Below are 13,873 nucleotides of genomic sequence, written 5' to 3' on the forward strand. Positions count from 1 at the left end.
CTGGAGGAATCTCGCGTAAGCGAGATGACCTCGCGTAAGCGAGATTTGCTTGGTTCACACAATTGAGTTTTGGTCCTTGCTTGTCATTTCCTGCATAAATTGGGTAGAATTAGGCATATAAAGCATAAATGGTATAATTACAACAATTGATTGCTTTTCCGTAGATAACTTGCATAACAAGTCACTAAAAATGCCTCTTTTTCCACATGAAATATATTACTTTTGAGCACTTATCATGGGCATGTAACACCCACGACGTGGCTTTCGATATCCCGCCAGTTGGATACGAAAGGTTCCCGCCAGTTGGAACGGGCACTATCCGTAAGGATGACCCCACGTTAATAAGAGGAACCGAATCGCATCGGAATGAGAGGGATCCGGAGGCCGTGTAGGTATGGGACTACATGGTTGAAGGAAGGCTTATAAGAATTGTTAGGTACTACCCATATCAACAAGATGCATCTTCTTTTCGGTAGCCCATTCCATAAGAACTCCATAGTTAAGCGTGCTTGACTTGGAGTAGTACTAGAATGGGTGACCTACCGGGAAGTTTCCCGGTAAGCATGTGAGTGAGGACAAAGCATGCTGAAAAGACTCGTGTTGGTTTGTGGGGTTAGTCGGCAATCCTGAAAGCAGTCTGGGATGTTACATCTCCCTCCATAGACCAACAAATCTTCTTCTATTTTGGCGTTTGCAATAAGTGATCCAAGAACAATTTGTTTAATAAAAGGAATCCAAGACTATATTGAGATCACCACTACAAGGCTTGTGCGGCTCTAACAAGTAAATTAAAGCATTACATGTGACTTTTCAAAGGAAAATGTTAACCAGTGCCCTGGGGGCACTGGTTAACACAACCCTTTTTCAAATCATATTTTAGCAATCACAACTAACGTGATAATGGATTATTTTTTATTTTTTTGACAAAGTGATAATGGATTATTAGTACATCATGCTATTAGTCCTTAAATATTTTCATCTTGGTCTAATTTATCTTACCACAGACAACCTATTAACTAAATACAAGTATACATGTATTTTCCCACAAACTCATCAGCCTCTAGTATTTTAAGAAAACTTTTTGTCAACCATGTTTGAAAGAACTATAACCAACCTCAATATAATACGATTTTCGAATAGGCTCTAGGAAATAAGCATATTTAAAATTTATCACTCAACCAAAACAATGGAAGCTCAAAAATAACTAGATCAAATGTATTGAAATTACACTTTTATTTTAAAACAGGGTCTGAATGACTTACAATCCAAAAAAAAAATAAAAAACATGCAGCCACAACTCCCAATATGCCCACAAAAGCCATTAAAACTTCCAGCTGATATATAGTTATTCTCATCAAGGTTACAACATTTTGACTAAATAAAAACAAATAAACTATATTGAGAATCCATGATCAAATTTAAAGAACAACATACATTAGGTTAAATAGACTCTTCAAAGAGCATCAATAAATTGTTGTTGATGACAACTTTTTTGAGACAATTGTTTCTGATGCAAGAAATCCACAATCCCGTCAGATATGGAAGGTGGTTTTAAACCCACTTCTTTTGGTAACCTGGATTTACTTCCAATGACTTCAAGTTACACAAAGAAGGACACTTATCCTTTAATAAATGAGGAAATGATGAGAAAATCTACACAATCAGGAATGAGGGTGAATAAGATCAGTTATGCAATTCAATTGATTTTAAACAGAATTTAGAAATAATATAAAGAATCTTAAGAAGAAAGTGAAATAAAAGTGTGAAGACATGAGAACATACCCGAAGAGTACCTATAGCAATAGAAGGGAATCCTCTCCCACATATTCTCTGAGCAGTATCACCGATATAATTAAAGGTACAAAGACTTGGTGCAGATAACTCAATTGTGGCACCATTAGCTATTTTACATGATCTATTATAGATATATAAATCAACAAGGGTTTCACTTGATATGACAAAGAAATGTGCATCCCTTACCTCGCAATTACGAATGACCAAACTATTTAACATTTTGAAGGCCAAAAAGAGCTCAACACGACCGCTTTCATCACCGCAAAAGGCAAAATTTGTTAAACTCAAGCTAGTTAATGCTGGCAATTTCAGAGATTTCGGAAATAATGTTTTCTCAAAACAAGAACGACCTTTAGGGTAAATCGAAAGCTTAAGAGATGTAAGAGCCTGACATGAAGAAACACATTGGAGAATGAGAGTACTATCACCCCTAACAGAGATTCCTAATTCTTGGAGGTGGGAATTATGAGAAGAAACATACTTCAAAATCATTTTGAGGAGTTGAGACGGGACGATATTACCATTACATCCATTACAGTCAAGATCGAGAGCATGCAGAGAAGTTGAGCTATCACGAAGAGTCAAAATCTTAGACACAAATGTGGAAAAACTCTTCATAGTGGAAAATCCCGAAGAATGCAATGTAAGGGTGGGAATACGTTTCCAAAGATACTTCCATCTTGTGGACAAAATGCAAGTTTGAACGGCATGTTTAGTATTAAAAAATGACAGAATGTGAAGGAGAACACAATCGGGTAAATCACTCAATCTATCTTCATTCTCGTTTTCACAGTGCTTTGCTTTCTTCATCTTTTTGAGAAAATCTTACATGTCCATCGTTTCCACTTTGTTAAACATTGAAACTGAACAAAGGAAACGGAATTATATTCTGCAACAAGGGTAATTATACAACGAGATTTTAATCCTAATTAAAACCTAGAACGTATTGTTAAGTATGAATCAGGATAATAATAAATGATTTAGGGGGAAAGGAAACAAATGGTTTGTTAAATACCTCCTTGTTGAGTTGTGACTTGAACGCTGCTGTAAGAACTATGGATTGAAACTTATAATCAGTAGTACCTTTTAGGGTTCACTGTTTTAGTACATCCACGGCGCACCAGTGTTCTTCTTCTTCTTCTTCTTCTCTCTTATGACATTTTATGTGTTCTTGTTTTTTGTGCATATGTTTTTTATTTTTGTTTTATCATTTTTGCTATTATAGTTACAAATTTTTTTCCCTTTAATTCTAATATTTAATTATTAATTGAAAAATATTATATCTCATTCAATGAACCAAAGAAATTTTATTTATCTCTTTGACTAAATGAACCAAAGAATTTATGGGTCAACATTTTCATTTATGAATCAGAGAATTTTTATTTATTTCTTTGACCAAATGAACCAAATAATCACTTTTCAATTTTTGTATTTTAGGAAGAAAAATAATAATAATCAAACACATGTAAAAGTAAGAATTACACAATTTCTATGCAAAAATTACTACTTTGTTAGCATTTCCCTCTATGGATTGGGGAGAGGATCCTCTCCTGTGAGAAACTCTCCAGTTTTCTGCGGCCATTAATTAATTTCACCCTCTCTCTCTCTCTCTCTCTCTCTCTCTCTCTCTCTCTCTCTCTCTAATATTAAAACATATTATCTCACCTCTTTAATAGATGGTCACGATCACACATCAGGAAAAAGTCACACGAGACAGATAGACAATCCCCTCCCTATAGATTAGATTGTTTATAAGTATTGTACTAGCTTTTCACATTTTATCGTAAAACGTATTCAACATTTACTATTATGTGTAGTAAAAAATTAAAAAATAATGTAAAATTTTATTTTACTAACACATTTGGTAAATAAAATTTAATTACCTGCGATTTTATAAATGATAGAAAATAGTTTTGTTTTAAAATATCATTTAACTATTAATTTAAATTCCAAATAAATTGAACATGTTGAATTTTCAAATGAGTTTAATTACGGTGGGTTGACGGTCTAAAACAGTTTTGCACACAACCAATCAAAACATTCTGAATTGCCACATCAATTAATGATTTTAATTTATGTGGACCAAACGTGACAATTCAGAATGTTTTGATTGGTTGTGTGTGCAAAACTGTTTTGGACTGTCAACCCACCACAATTAAATTCTTTTCAAATTTAGCATAGAAACTCCCTTTGTGTGTGTGTGTGTGTATGTTATTAAAAATATTAATTTGGTTGAGAAAAAAACGGTCAAACAACTATTTTGATATGTATGAGGTGTTGTCACATTTGTATTTTAATGTCTTAAAGTTACAAAAATTTATCTAAATGTGTCTTTTTTTAGTAATTTTTGTCCTCAAATATGTCTTGCTGTCCACACTTGAGTCAAGTAAGATATCTTGACTAACGGACAAACACTTGAGTTGGTCCGTTGGTCTTGGCTTGAGACACTGAAGTGTGCTCATAAAAGAAAGAAGAGACATTGGAAAAAGAGCATGGAAATTGGTTTCAAATAGGGAAAGACAAGGTTAAGGATGTTGTTGCAAAATATTGTGTTTATATAGGTGCAAGAATTAAAGAAGAATTGTCAAAAAATAAAAATTATGTTGAAGAACAAGTGGAACAAGTTGGTAGTGTTGTGGATCTATATTGCTAGTAATTGAACAAATGTGATAAAGATGATGCAATGTGGGAGTGGAAGAAAAGTTTTGACTGCAAATAAAATTGGGAATGGAAGTCTAAATTAACTGATTTAGTGGTTTACTAGGTTTGAATCACCTTTGCAAATTTTTCAATTCACATAATAGATTGCAAAATGTTCTTTCATATGTATATTCCTTTATATATTATCCAAATGGTATAATGAGTACAAGTCAGTTGAAGTTGATTACAACTCACTTGCTAATGCAACCATTATTTTCAATAGATTCGAGAGTCAATAATGAGATAAATATGAGATTTTAGAGAGGATATAAAATATATGTGATGAGGTATCAGATATGTAATTAAAAAAAGATATTTACTAAATTATAGTAATATTTTATGCTAATAAAAAAGATAAATTCAATCTACAACAACCACAATACGCATCGCAACAACGGCAATCACAGTGTCCGCACAAAAGCCATTAAATCATGGTTTTCTTTACGGATTTGAAGTTAAGTTTACGTTGCTTCAAAAATCTAATAGTTCTTCTCATCAAGGTTATATCATTTTACTAAATAAAAATAAATAACTTCTAATCGAAGGTTATATCATTTTTCAGACGGCTAGTTTTGACGCAAGAAATCCACAAACCTGTAATCGAAGGTAATCGAAAACCTGTTTTAAATGTTTTCGGTAACTTTGCAGAATTTTGTATTTAATTTACATACAATGAATTAAAGTTACACAGAAGGAAACATAACTTCTAATAAATCGGGCAGTCACAGTGAGGAATGAGATAGATCATCGCAGTCTCCGGCAGCTTAAACACTTCTTTCTTTTTCCCAAGGTTGTTAGTTTTAGATGCTTCCAACACAAGCACAAACTCTTCATCTTCAGACATGAGATTTCTATAGGAATATTACAATTCACCAGTCTTCTTCCAACCCAATAAGTCTTCCACCACATCTGTTTTGAAACTCTGAGTCTCTTCATTGTTGAACTTCATAGATTCAAACACATTGTAAGAAACATGCTCATTCTTGGACCTTAACATGAGCTTATCTTCAAGCAGTTGCTACGTTAGGTTGGCAATTCTCCACCTTATCTTCATTTGATGATCTATCATCCTAAATACCGAAAACATAAAATTATCAATTGTCACTGTGAAATCATTCAAATGAAATCAAAAAAGTTAACAAAAGGTATAAAAAAGAAAACAGACAAAAACAGAACATGAAAGATTCAAAAAACTGACAGTTGCATTTGACTATCAGACATTTTGTAAAAAAAAGCAATTCGCTATCAAGAGCACATGATCAATATTTCATGTGAAAGTACGTTAATAACACTGTGACATGAGTTGTAATGCTTTGTATTTGAAGGCGAAACTCCAATTACTTTTCCAAAGATAACAAGTTATGGTCCGATTTACCGTATCATAAACAACCAAATACTAAGTACCAGCATATATATTTTCACAAAAAATTCAACAACCAACTTATGAAGAAGCATTTATCAATCCAAATCTATAAAAATGTTTTCCAAGTAGACTTTAGGCAGTAGAAATATTTTCAAAGTACCACTCAACTAAAAGAAAGGAAACTCGAAATTAACTATAATGAAAGCGCCAAAGTTCTGCTTTTATTTTAGAACTGGATTATCGCGATTTGCAAGCATAACAAAACACATCAACCTAACTTCCAATATGAGAACTATAAAGCAAATCACATAGCAAATGCATGACCAAGAATTAAGAATACTGTATGTTAGATTGGATAAACTCTTCAACAAGAACTTACAATTTTAAAAAAAAAAAAAATTACCATAACAATGACTTTTTTAATAATTACCTGCTTAATCTTAAAAGCATTTGGGTACTCTGTTGTGATGTCAACTTTTGCGGACGGTGAGTTTTGAAGCAAGAATGCAACTATTCCATCTGGTATGGGAGGTGGTTCCAAACGTTCTATACGCTGTTTCATTGACTTAGCAGCAATTTTCTTTAACATGACACGTTGCAATTCATCAAATAAAGTTGTATAGTCTGCAAGCGGTTCCAATTTTATTTCTATAGACTTTAAGTTGCACAAAGAAGGGAGCTTAACCTCTAATAAATCAGGAATTAAGGAGAGAATCTAAGCAACAAGGAATGAGGATGAATTAGGATCATTTAGGCAAGTCAATTAATTTTTAAAAAAATTTCGAAATAAAATAAAGAATCTTAATCAAGAAGAAAGTAAAATAAAAAACCTGAAAACATGACAAAGTACCTGAAGAGTAGTTGAAGAAACTGTCAATGATTTTACATTGGCAAGATCTTGCAGCCAACTAAGTAGAAGCCTAGCAGGCTTTTCCCAACAAAAATATATTTCTGCAGCAATATTTACTTGTTTAACAGAAGAAAGACCACTCCCACATATTCTCTGATCAGGATGACCGGTATAAGTAAAGGTACAAAGACTCGGAGTAAATAACTGAATTTTGTCAAATTCATATGAACTTTCATGCATAGCTAAATTTACTAGTGTCTCGCTTGATATCCTGAGGGTTTGTGCATCCCTAATCGCACATCTATCAATGACCAAACTATTCAACTTGGTAAAGGCGGAAAAGGGTTCAACACAATTGTCATCACCACCACAAAAGACAAATGTGTTTAAATTTAAGCTGGTCAATGCTGGCAAATTCAAAGATTTTGGAAAGATTGTTCTAGAAAAATTAATAGGACCAAGTTTAAGAGATGTAAGAGCCTGGCATGAAGAAACGCATCTCATAATGAGACTAGAATCCCCATAGCCATAGATTTCTAACTTCTGGAGGTGGGTATTATGTGGGGAAACATAATTCAAAATCTTTTTAAGGATTTGAGGCTCAATATTACCTCTACAGTCAAGATCAAGGGCACCCAAAGCAGCTGACTTTTTACGAAGACGAAGAGTCAAAATCTTAGACGCAAATTTAGAAAATTGCTTAACAGTATAAAATCTTTCAGAATGCAAATTAAGAGTTGGAATAAGTTTCCAAAGATACTTCCACCTTGTGGACAAAACACAAGTTTGAACTGCATATGTGGCGTCCAAAAATGACAAAATGTGAAGGAGAACGCCATCAGGTAAACTACTTAGCCTGTCTTCAATTTCTCCATTTTCAGCCTTTTTATCATTTTTAACCTCATAGATCCTTCTTCTCTTCATACTTCGAAGAATCATTCTCTCTTGGGGAATATCAGACATATTGCTTATTTCCTTTGTGAAGCATTGAAAAAAAAAAGAGTTATATAGTGTAATACTACGAAACAAAAACAAATGAATAATTGTAAAGAGAGCTTTCAATTGTAATAAAAAATGTGAACCAGAAATACCTTGTTGTTGAGTGGTGATTTTGCTGTGGATTGAAATTTGAAACGGCAAAGACTCAATCAAAATGGATGGAAATATGTTCCATCATTTCTAGGGTTCGAGGAAATATTTGGTGATTCTGTGAAACTTTTTTGTTGACAACAGTAACCGGAAGTCAAATGATATCAATCGAGAGATGAAGAAAAACAAAATGATATCACTGTCTTGCGGCAACAACCACCATTTCTCAAATGTTCAGTGGTATTTATACATCAATAGATTAGATTAGGGTTTGGGTGTAATAATGGGCTTTTATCTTTTTAGCCCAATAATATCTTATTTGATAGTAGTTGATAAAAAAAAAAAAAAACTCAATTGAGTGAAGGAAAAGAAAAGGTTAATCGGTCATTTAGTACCCTAACTAATTTTTTGTTTTTATTTTGGACTCATAATTTCTAAAATATCATGGTCCCTCAAAAATGTCTCCGTCACTTAAATTGGTCCCGTTTCGTTAATTTTAACTCCAAATATTTAAGATAGACCAACATTGTAGGTGATACGAGTCTGCAAGTGCACAGTTCTATCAAGTAGTAAAAATATTGATACACAAGGAGTTGAAGTAAATAGCAATCTAATTTTTAATTTTGATTAGCAGAAAAGAAATAAGTTTTTGAGAGTAATGTTTGTTTGGTAGAAAATTCAGATTTAAAAAGCGTCATGATATTGTTGTTTTCATCAGATTGTTAAATTCTAAACATTCTTATCTATTTCTCTATTTTATGCTAAATTCAATTCTAAGGACAGTGTTCTTTGGCATTTTATGTTTTATTGCAGAATACATAAATGTATTTCAATAATAATCAAGTATATTCTCATGGTTGATTGTCATTGAGACCCTTTTAAGTGCATCCTTATTATCCCAAAACTCACAAAACTATTCTCATGTTTTGTTTATCTTGTCTAATCACATTTGATCCAATATTAAACTTCACATTTCGATCCTTCATTTGATATTTGAGATATGATAAAACAACAATATAAAAATTCACCTTTTGGTCATTTGTTTGATTTTGTTCTTAGATTAAACAATGATGAGATTAGATTAAAAAATGAATTTTAATAAAATAGAGTCTAGACTTGCGTTGAATATGATTTAATAATTTCAACTGCAGGAAGGGTGCATGACCGTGCTTGTGGGGCAAACGGCCGTACGTGTTGTTACGACACTGCCCTGCACGATCACATCTTAAAGGAGCACGACCAGTGCAAGGTTGAACACGACCGTGCTGATCAAAAATGGCTTTTTCCTTTATTTTTCTTCTCTTTCTTGCCCCTTATCCTTGCTCTTGATCCAAATGCATTGTTCTTCATTATTTTTATTCTGAAAACAAAACTAATACTTTGAAGTAAAATAGCTCTAAAACAGGATTAAAACACACTAATTTTTGTTGAAATTGGAAGCTAAAAACATCAAAAACTACAGATTATCAGCAGGTGGTCCACCATTAGGGGTGTTCATGGGTTGGATCAACCCAGAAAACCCGGTCAAATCCACCTAAAAAACCCAAAAAAATTGGGTTGGGTTTGGTTGGGTAATTGGGTGGGTATGGTTTCTAAAATTGGAAAACCCATAAAAATAAATGGGTTTCGGGTAAAACCATACCCAAACCCAAAAAACCCACTTACCCAATAATCTTAATATTTTTTATCTTTATTTTCATAGGGTAGAAGAAAGTTATATTTCCAAAACATACACATTGTACCTTATATATTGAAAATCAAAATATACTACAGTTACAAATTAATATGTTGCACTTTAGTTTGTTGCAAGTATTTTATGATGGAGTTTATTATTTGATATTTTATGATGCATAAAATTATAGTAAAATAAGTTTAACATTTTTTTTAAGAAAATTAAAAAGTAGAGTACTATTTTAAAACAAAATTATGAGGACTTGTCATTTAGTCATTTAATATAAAAAAATAAGTTGGGTAACCCATTACCCAATCCAACCCAACTCAAAAATTAATGGGTTTGCCCAAACCCACCCAATAGTATAACGGATGGTTACCTCACCCAAACCGGAGTACCCTATTTGGTTTGGTTTTGGGTTTGGCCAAACCCACCCACGAACACCCCATCCACCATAGACCTTATTATTATTTTTTTAATTTAAACCTTTTGATCTTTTATTTAAAATGAGGAAAGTTGGATCGTGCAAGCCTACTCTAGCTTATAGTGAACCACAAACAACTAATTTTTTCCCCTTTTTTCATCTTCTTCCTCCCACTTCTTCATCATATTCAAACTAACCTTCATAGAAAACAACCCAAAAAAAAAAAAACATAATTTCAACATCTCTCTCCATTATCATCTCATCACTAAACCACTATCATTAACAACCTCTATTTAGAAAGAAAAAAAATAAATTGGCATGATATTGATGTAGGCTAGACCGTACGATGATGTCGGTCCTTTTGATCTATTCTTACCTCTATTAATAATTTTAATATAATTCGGACCTTTAACAAAAACAATAAAAAAAATTCGTATTAATATGGATCTCCATATTTACAATGACTTAAAAGATATGCATTATAAGTTTAATCCCAATTTATCTATGAATTTCTAGCTGGATGCATCTTGTGCGGCATTGCACTAAATAAAAAGAAGGTATATTTGAAGTTTTGAACTTTAGTTTCTTTACAAAGTTTCCCAACAGGTGAACTTGCCCTTAGGGCTGCCAATGTGGGCATAGGTACCCGAGTAACAAAATATTATCACGCAGCTAAAATAAGATACGAGAAAAGAGAAACTAAACATACATTATTTATGTATGAGGAACAATTTTTTGAGGTAGTTTTTATTTTTAAAGAACAATTTTGTGTGCACTTTTTAAAATAAATAAAAACTAAAAACTATTTTTTGTGGGAGAGGAACAACAAAAACTGCACATATATAACTGCATGTAAGTTTGTCCTTTCAAAAATCCTTTTAAGTTTTATTTATTGATTTATAAATTTTATTAAAATTTATGTAATGCCACATATATAAATTATGTACAGTCATCAAATGACACATGGAACCAATTGTGCCATATCAACAATGAAATGAGGCCAATGACTTTAAAAAAAAATTGTAAGGGAATATTTCCAAAAAAAAAATTGCAGGGATCAAAACCCAACCAAACCATATATGCAAGGATTATTTGCATATTTTAGCCAAAAATCAATAACTTGATTTGTCAATGATATTTACCTTAGAAATTTAAGTATGAATGGTATAGTTTTGTTAAAAATAAATTCAGTGAAAATAATACAAGACAATAGACTCATTCATTTTTATTTGCATTGAGATTCAATCAATTTTGTGAAGGTAAGATAAAATGTGAAATCTAATCTTGCTTCAAGGACCCTAACAATTTATCTTCCTTGGCCATCAATGCAACCCTTTCGCATGATCCCCAACAAAAAATCCAAGTAGCAAAGAATAATAAGTGAACATAAATGAAAAGCTATCCTGAGATAAAATCGACCAGCATACATGAATAAATAAATTTAAAACATGCATATGCATTCAAAAGACTACAACATATTAAAATTAGCTATCAATACTACCTTATCACAGACAATCCAATGAATAAATAAATACAAGCATCTTAGATATTTGCCCATAAACTCGCATTTTTAATTCAAAAGAAAAGAAATTTATTGATTTCCATGCATGTTTGAACGAGTGAATAACAACCTCAATCTAATAATATGTTTTCCAAATAGACACCAGGCAGTAGACATATCTCAACATCACTCAACTAAAATGAAGGAACTCAAAATTTAACTAAAACAAGAGTGCCTAAATCATAAAGATAATCCATGCATGGTCAACTATAAAGAATAACACGCTAGCTAGGTTGGATAAACTCTTTATCATGCACTAATAAGTTGTTATATGATGTTCACTTTGGTCGTTGATGAGTTTTGAAGTAGAAAGTCCACAATTCCATCAGGTATTGAAGGTGGTTCCAAACCAGCTCCGAATGTTTTTCGTAAATCGGCAGCTTCTTCGGGTGACTTCTCAGCAGCTTTCATTAACATGGCATCTTTTAGTATGCAAGATAAAGCGAAGCTAAGTGGTTGAATCTTTATTTCCACCGACTTCAAGTTACATAAAGAAGGGAGCTTAACCTCCAATAGATCAGGAACTAAGGACAGAATCTAAGCAATAAGGAATTAGGGTGAATTAGTATAGTTATGAAACTCAATTGATTTAAGAAAATAAATTAGAAATAAAATAAAGATTAATGTAAAATTAAAGTCTCAAATCATGCCAAGGTACCTGGAGAGTAATTGAAGAGACTTTCAATGATTTTACACCTGAAAGCTCTTGCAGCCAGTTGAATAGAACCATAGGAAGCTTCTCCAAAGATGTGTCCATGTGTGCATAAATTTTGACTTCTTTAACAGAAGAAAGATTGCTTCCACATATTTTCGGATGTGGAATCCCGTAAAAAGTAAAGGTACAAAGGCTTGGAGTGGATAGCTCAATTTTGGCAATTTTAGGTGAACTATAATGCGTAGCAAAATTGACAAGTGTCTCACTTGATATGGTGATGATTTGTGTGTCCATTACCGTACAACCACGAATGATCAAACTCTTCAATTTGGTAAAGCCCGAAAAGGGCCCAGCATAGCCGTTTTCGCCACCGTAAAAGGTGAAATTACTTAGATCCAACGTTTCTAATGCTGGTAAATTCAAGGATTTAGGAAATATTGTCTTCAAACAAAAACTCATTCTAGGGTAAATCGAAAGTCGCAGAGATGTAAGATTCTTGCATGAAGAAACACATTGCATAATGAGACCATTATCATTATGAACAAAAATTCTTAATCGTTGGAGTTTGGTTTTATGGGAATAAACATAATCTAAAATCTTTTGGAGTAGTTGATGCTCCATTTTGCCTATATGATCAAAATCAAGAGAGTGCAGTGCAATTGTGTTATCACGAAGAGTCAAGATTTTAGACATGAATATTTCAAATTGCCTAACAGTGTCGAATCTTGAGGAATCCAATACAAGAGTAGGAATATGTTTCCATATATCTTTCCATCTTCTAGACAAAACGCAAGTTCGAACACCATCTTTGGTGTTTAAAAATGACAAAATATGAAGGATAACACTGTTAGGTAAGTCGCTCAGCCTATCTTCATATTCTTCATTATTCTCATTTTCTGCAATGTAATGGAACAAGGAAAAATTGAGTAACTATACAATGATCATTCAAGGCAAAGCAAAGTTTCAGGATCGATTCAACCACTAGGCCAGTAAAACCCTTTTCTTTATGCCCAAATATATTTTCCTTTAACTAGTATGTATGTATATATTTTTACTAGTAGTATGAGATAGTAGCAAATTTGTTTTTACGTTTGTGGTTTCCACAAGTAATAAATTTTGTGATTCACACTCCTTTTCTATGGTTAATATTGAATTAACAAATATGTGTATATTGTGATGCATTGCGATATTCTACAACTAACGTTTGTAATTTCATTTGTTAACGTTGTGATTCACACTCTTTATATAACATTTGTGGATTCCCTTTGTCTTTGTCTCTTACTCTAAATAAAATCAATTACAATAGTTTAATAAACGATTTTGCATATTTTTTGAAAAAATATATTAACCTTTTAAAAATCTCACATTTTAGAGTTTGCTTTAGGCCTCAATATTGGTTGAGATAGCCTTAAAAAGTTGTATTCGATGGCAAAGGGAAACAATTGGGGAAAAGAAATGCTTCAAAAGTGTTTTGAAGTCGAAATAAGCCATGGACTTGGATCTACCAAATGATAAGAATGTCTCTGAGATTCAATCATAAACCACTTTGCCTCGGTTGTATGTAAACCTCCCCTTCACCCCACCGTTGGGATAATAGTTTAGAAAAAAAGTAGAAAAATGAAATTCAGTCATGGAATTAGGAGTACCTTCTTCTTGATCAGTTGCTAATGACTGGTTTGGTGAGCTGAACTGGAAAGCTGCAGCAATCGGTAAAACCATGAGGAATAGAAGTGTACTCAACATTGTGCTTTCTCTAGGTTCAATA

General features: G+C 32.6%; 3 protein-coding genes across 4 annotated transcripts; all 3 read right to left on the reverse strand.

The window, feature by feature from the left end:
* Positions 1–1,216: 1,216 nt before the first annotated feature.
* LOC146932530 (F-box/LRR-repeat protein At3g58930-like) lies at positions 1,217–2,980 on the reverse strand. The gene is made up of 3 exons (XM_085704238.1): positions 2,810–2,980; positions 1,783–2,657; positions 1,217–1,653 (listed from the first exon to the last, which is right to left on the reverse strand). The coding sequence occupies exons 2-3, from the start codon at positions 2,602–2,604 to the stop codon at positions 1,552–1,554; spliced, it is 924 nt and encodes a 307-aa protein (XP_085560364.1). The 5' UTR covers positions 2,605–2,657; positions 2,810–2,980; the 3' UTR covers positions 1,217–1,551.
* Positions 2,981–5,079: 2,099 nt separating this feature from the next.
* On the reverse strand, positions 5,080–8,014 carry LOC146932531 (F-box protein At4g22280-like). Of its 2 annotated transcripts, XM_085704192.1 has the most exons (5): positions 7,799–8,014; positions 6,708–7,682; positions 6,288–6,572; positions 5,538–5,564; positions 5,080–5,494 (listed from the first exon to the last, which is right to left on the reverse strand). In XM_085704192.1, the coding sequence occupies exons 2-5, from the start codon at positions 7,668–7,670 to the stop codon at positions 5,357–5,359; spliced, it is 1,413 nt and encodes a 470-aa protein (XP_085560318.1). In that variant the 5' UTR covers positions 7,671–7,682; positions 7,799–8,014; the 3' UTR covers positions 5,080–5,356. The 2 variants fall into 2 exon arrangements, with proteins under 2 accessions (XP_085560318.1, XP_085560319.1); XM_085704193.1 differs by having other exon boundaries at positions 5,356–5,564.
* A 3,453-nt stretch (positions 8,015–11,467) lies between these two features.
* LOC146932532 (putative F-box/FBD/LRR-repeat protein At1g78760) lies at positions 11,468–13,873 on the reverse strand. Its single transcript, XM_085708376.1, has 3 exons — positions 13,755–13,873; positions 12,112–13,004; positions 11,468–11,990 (listed from the first exon to the last, which is right to left on the reverse strand). Exons 1-3 carry the CDS (start codon positions 13,849–13,851, stop codon positions 11,721–11,723), a joined length of 1,260 nt encoding a protein of 419 aa, XP_085564502.1. The 5' UTR covers positions 13,852–13,873; the 3' UTR covers positions 11,468–11,720.

Source organism: Medicago sativa, chromosome 4, assembly GCF_051527215.1.
Source record: "Medicago sativa cultivar Bolivia chromosome 4, Bolivia_mono, whole genome shotgun sequence".
Taxonomy (NCBI): Eukaryota; Viridiplantae; Streptophyta; class Magnoliopsida; order Fabales; family Fabaceae; genus Medicago; species Medicago sativa.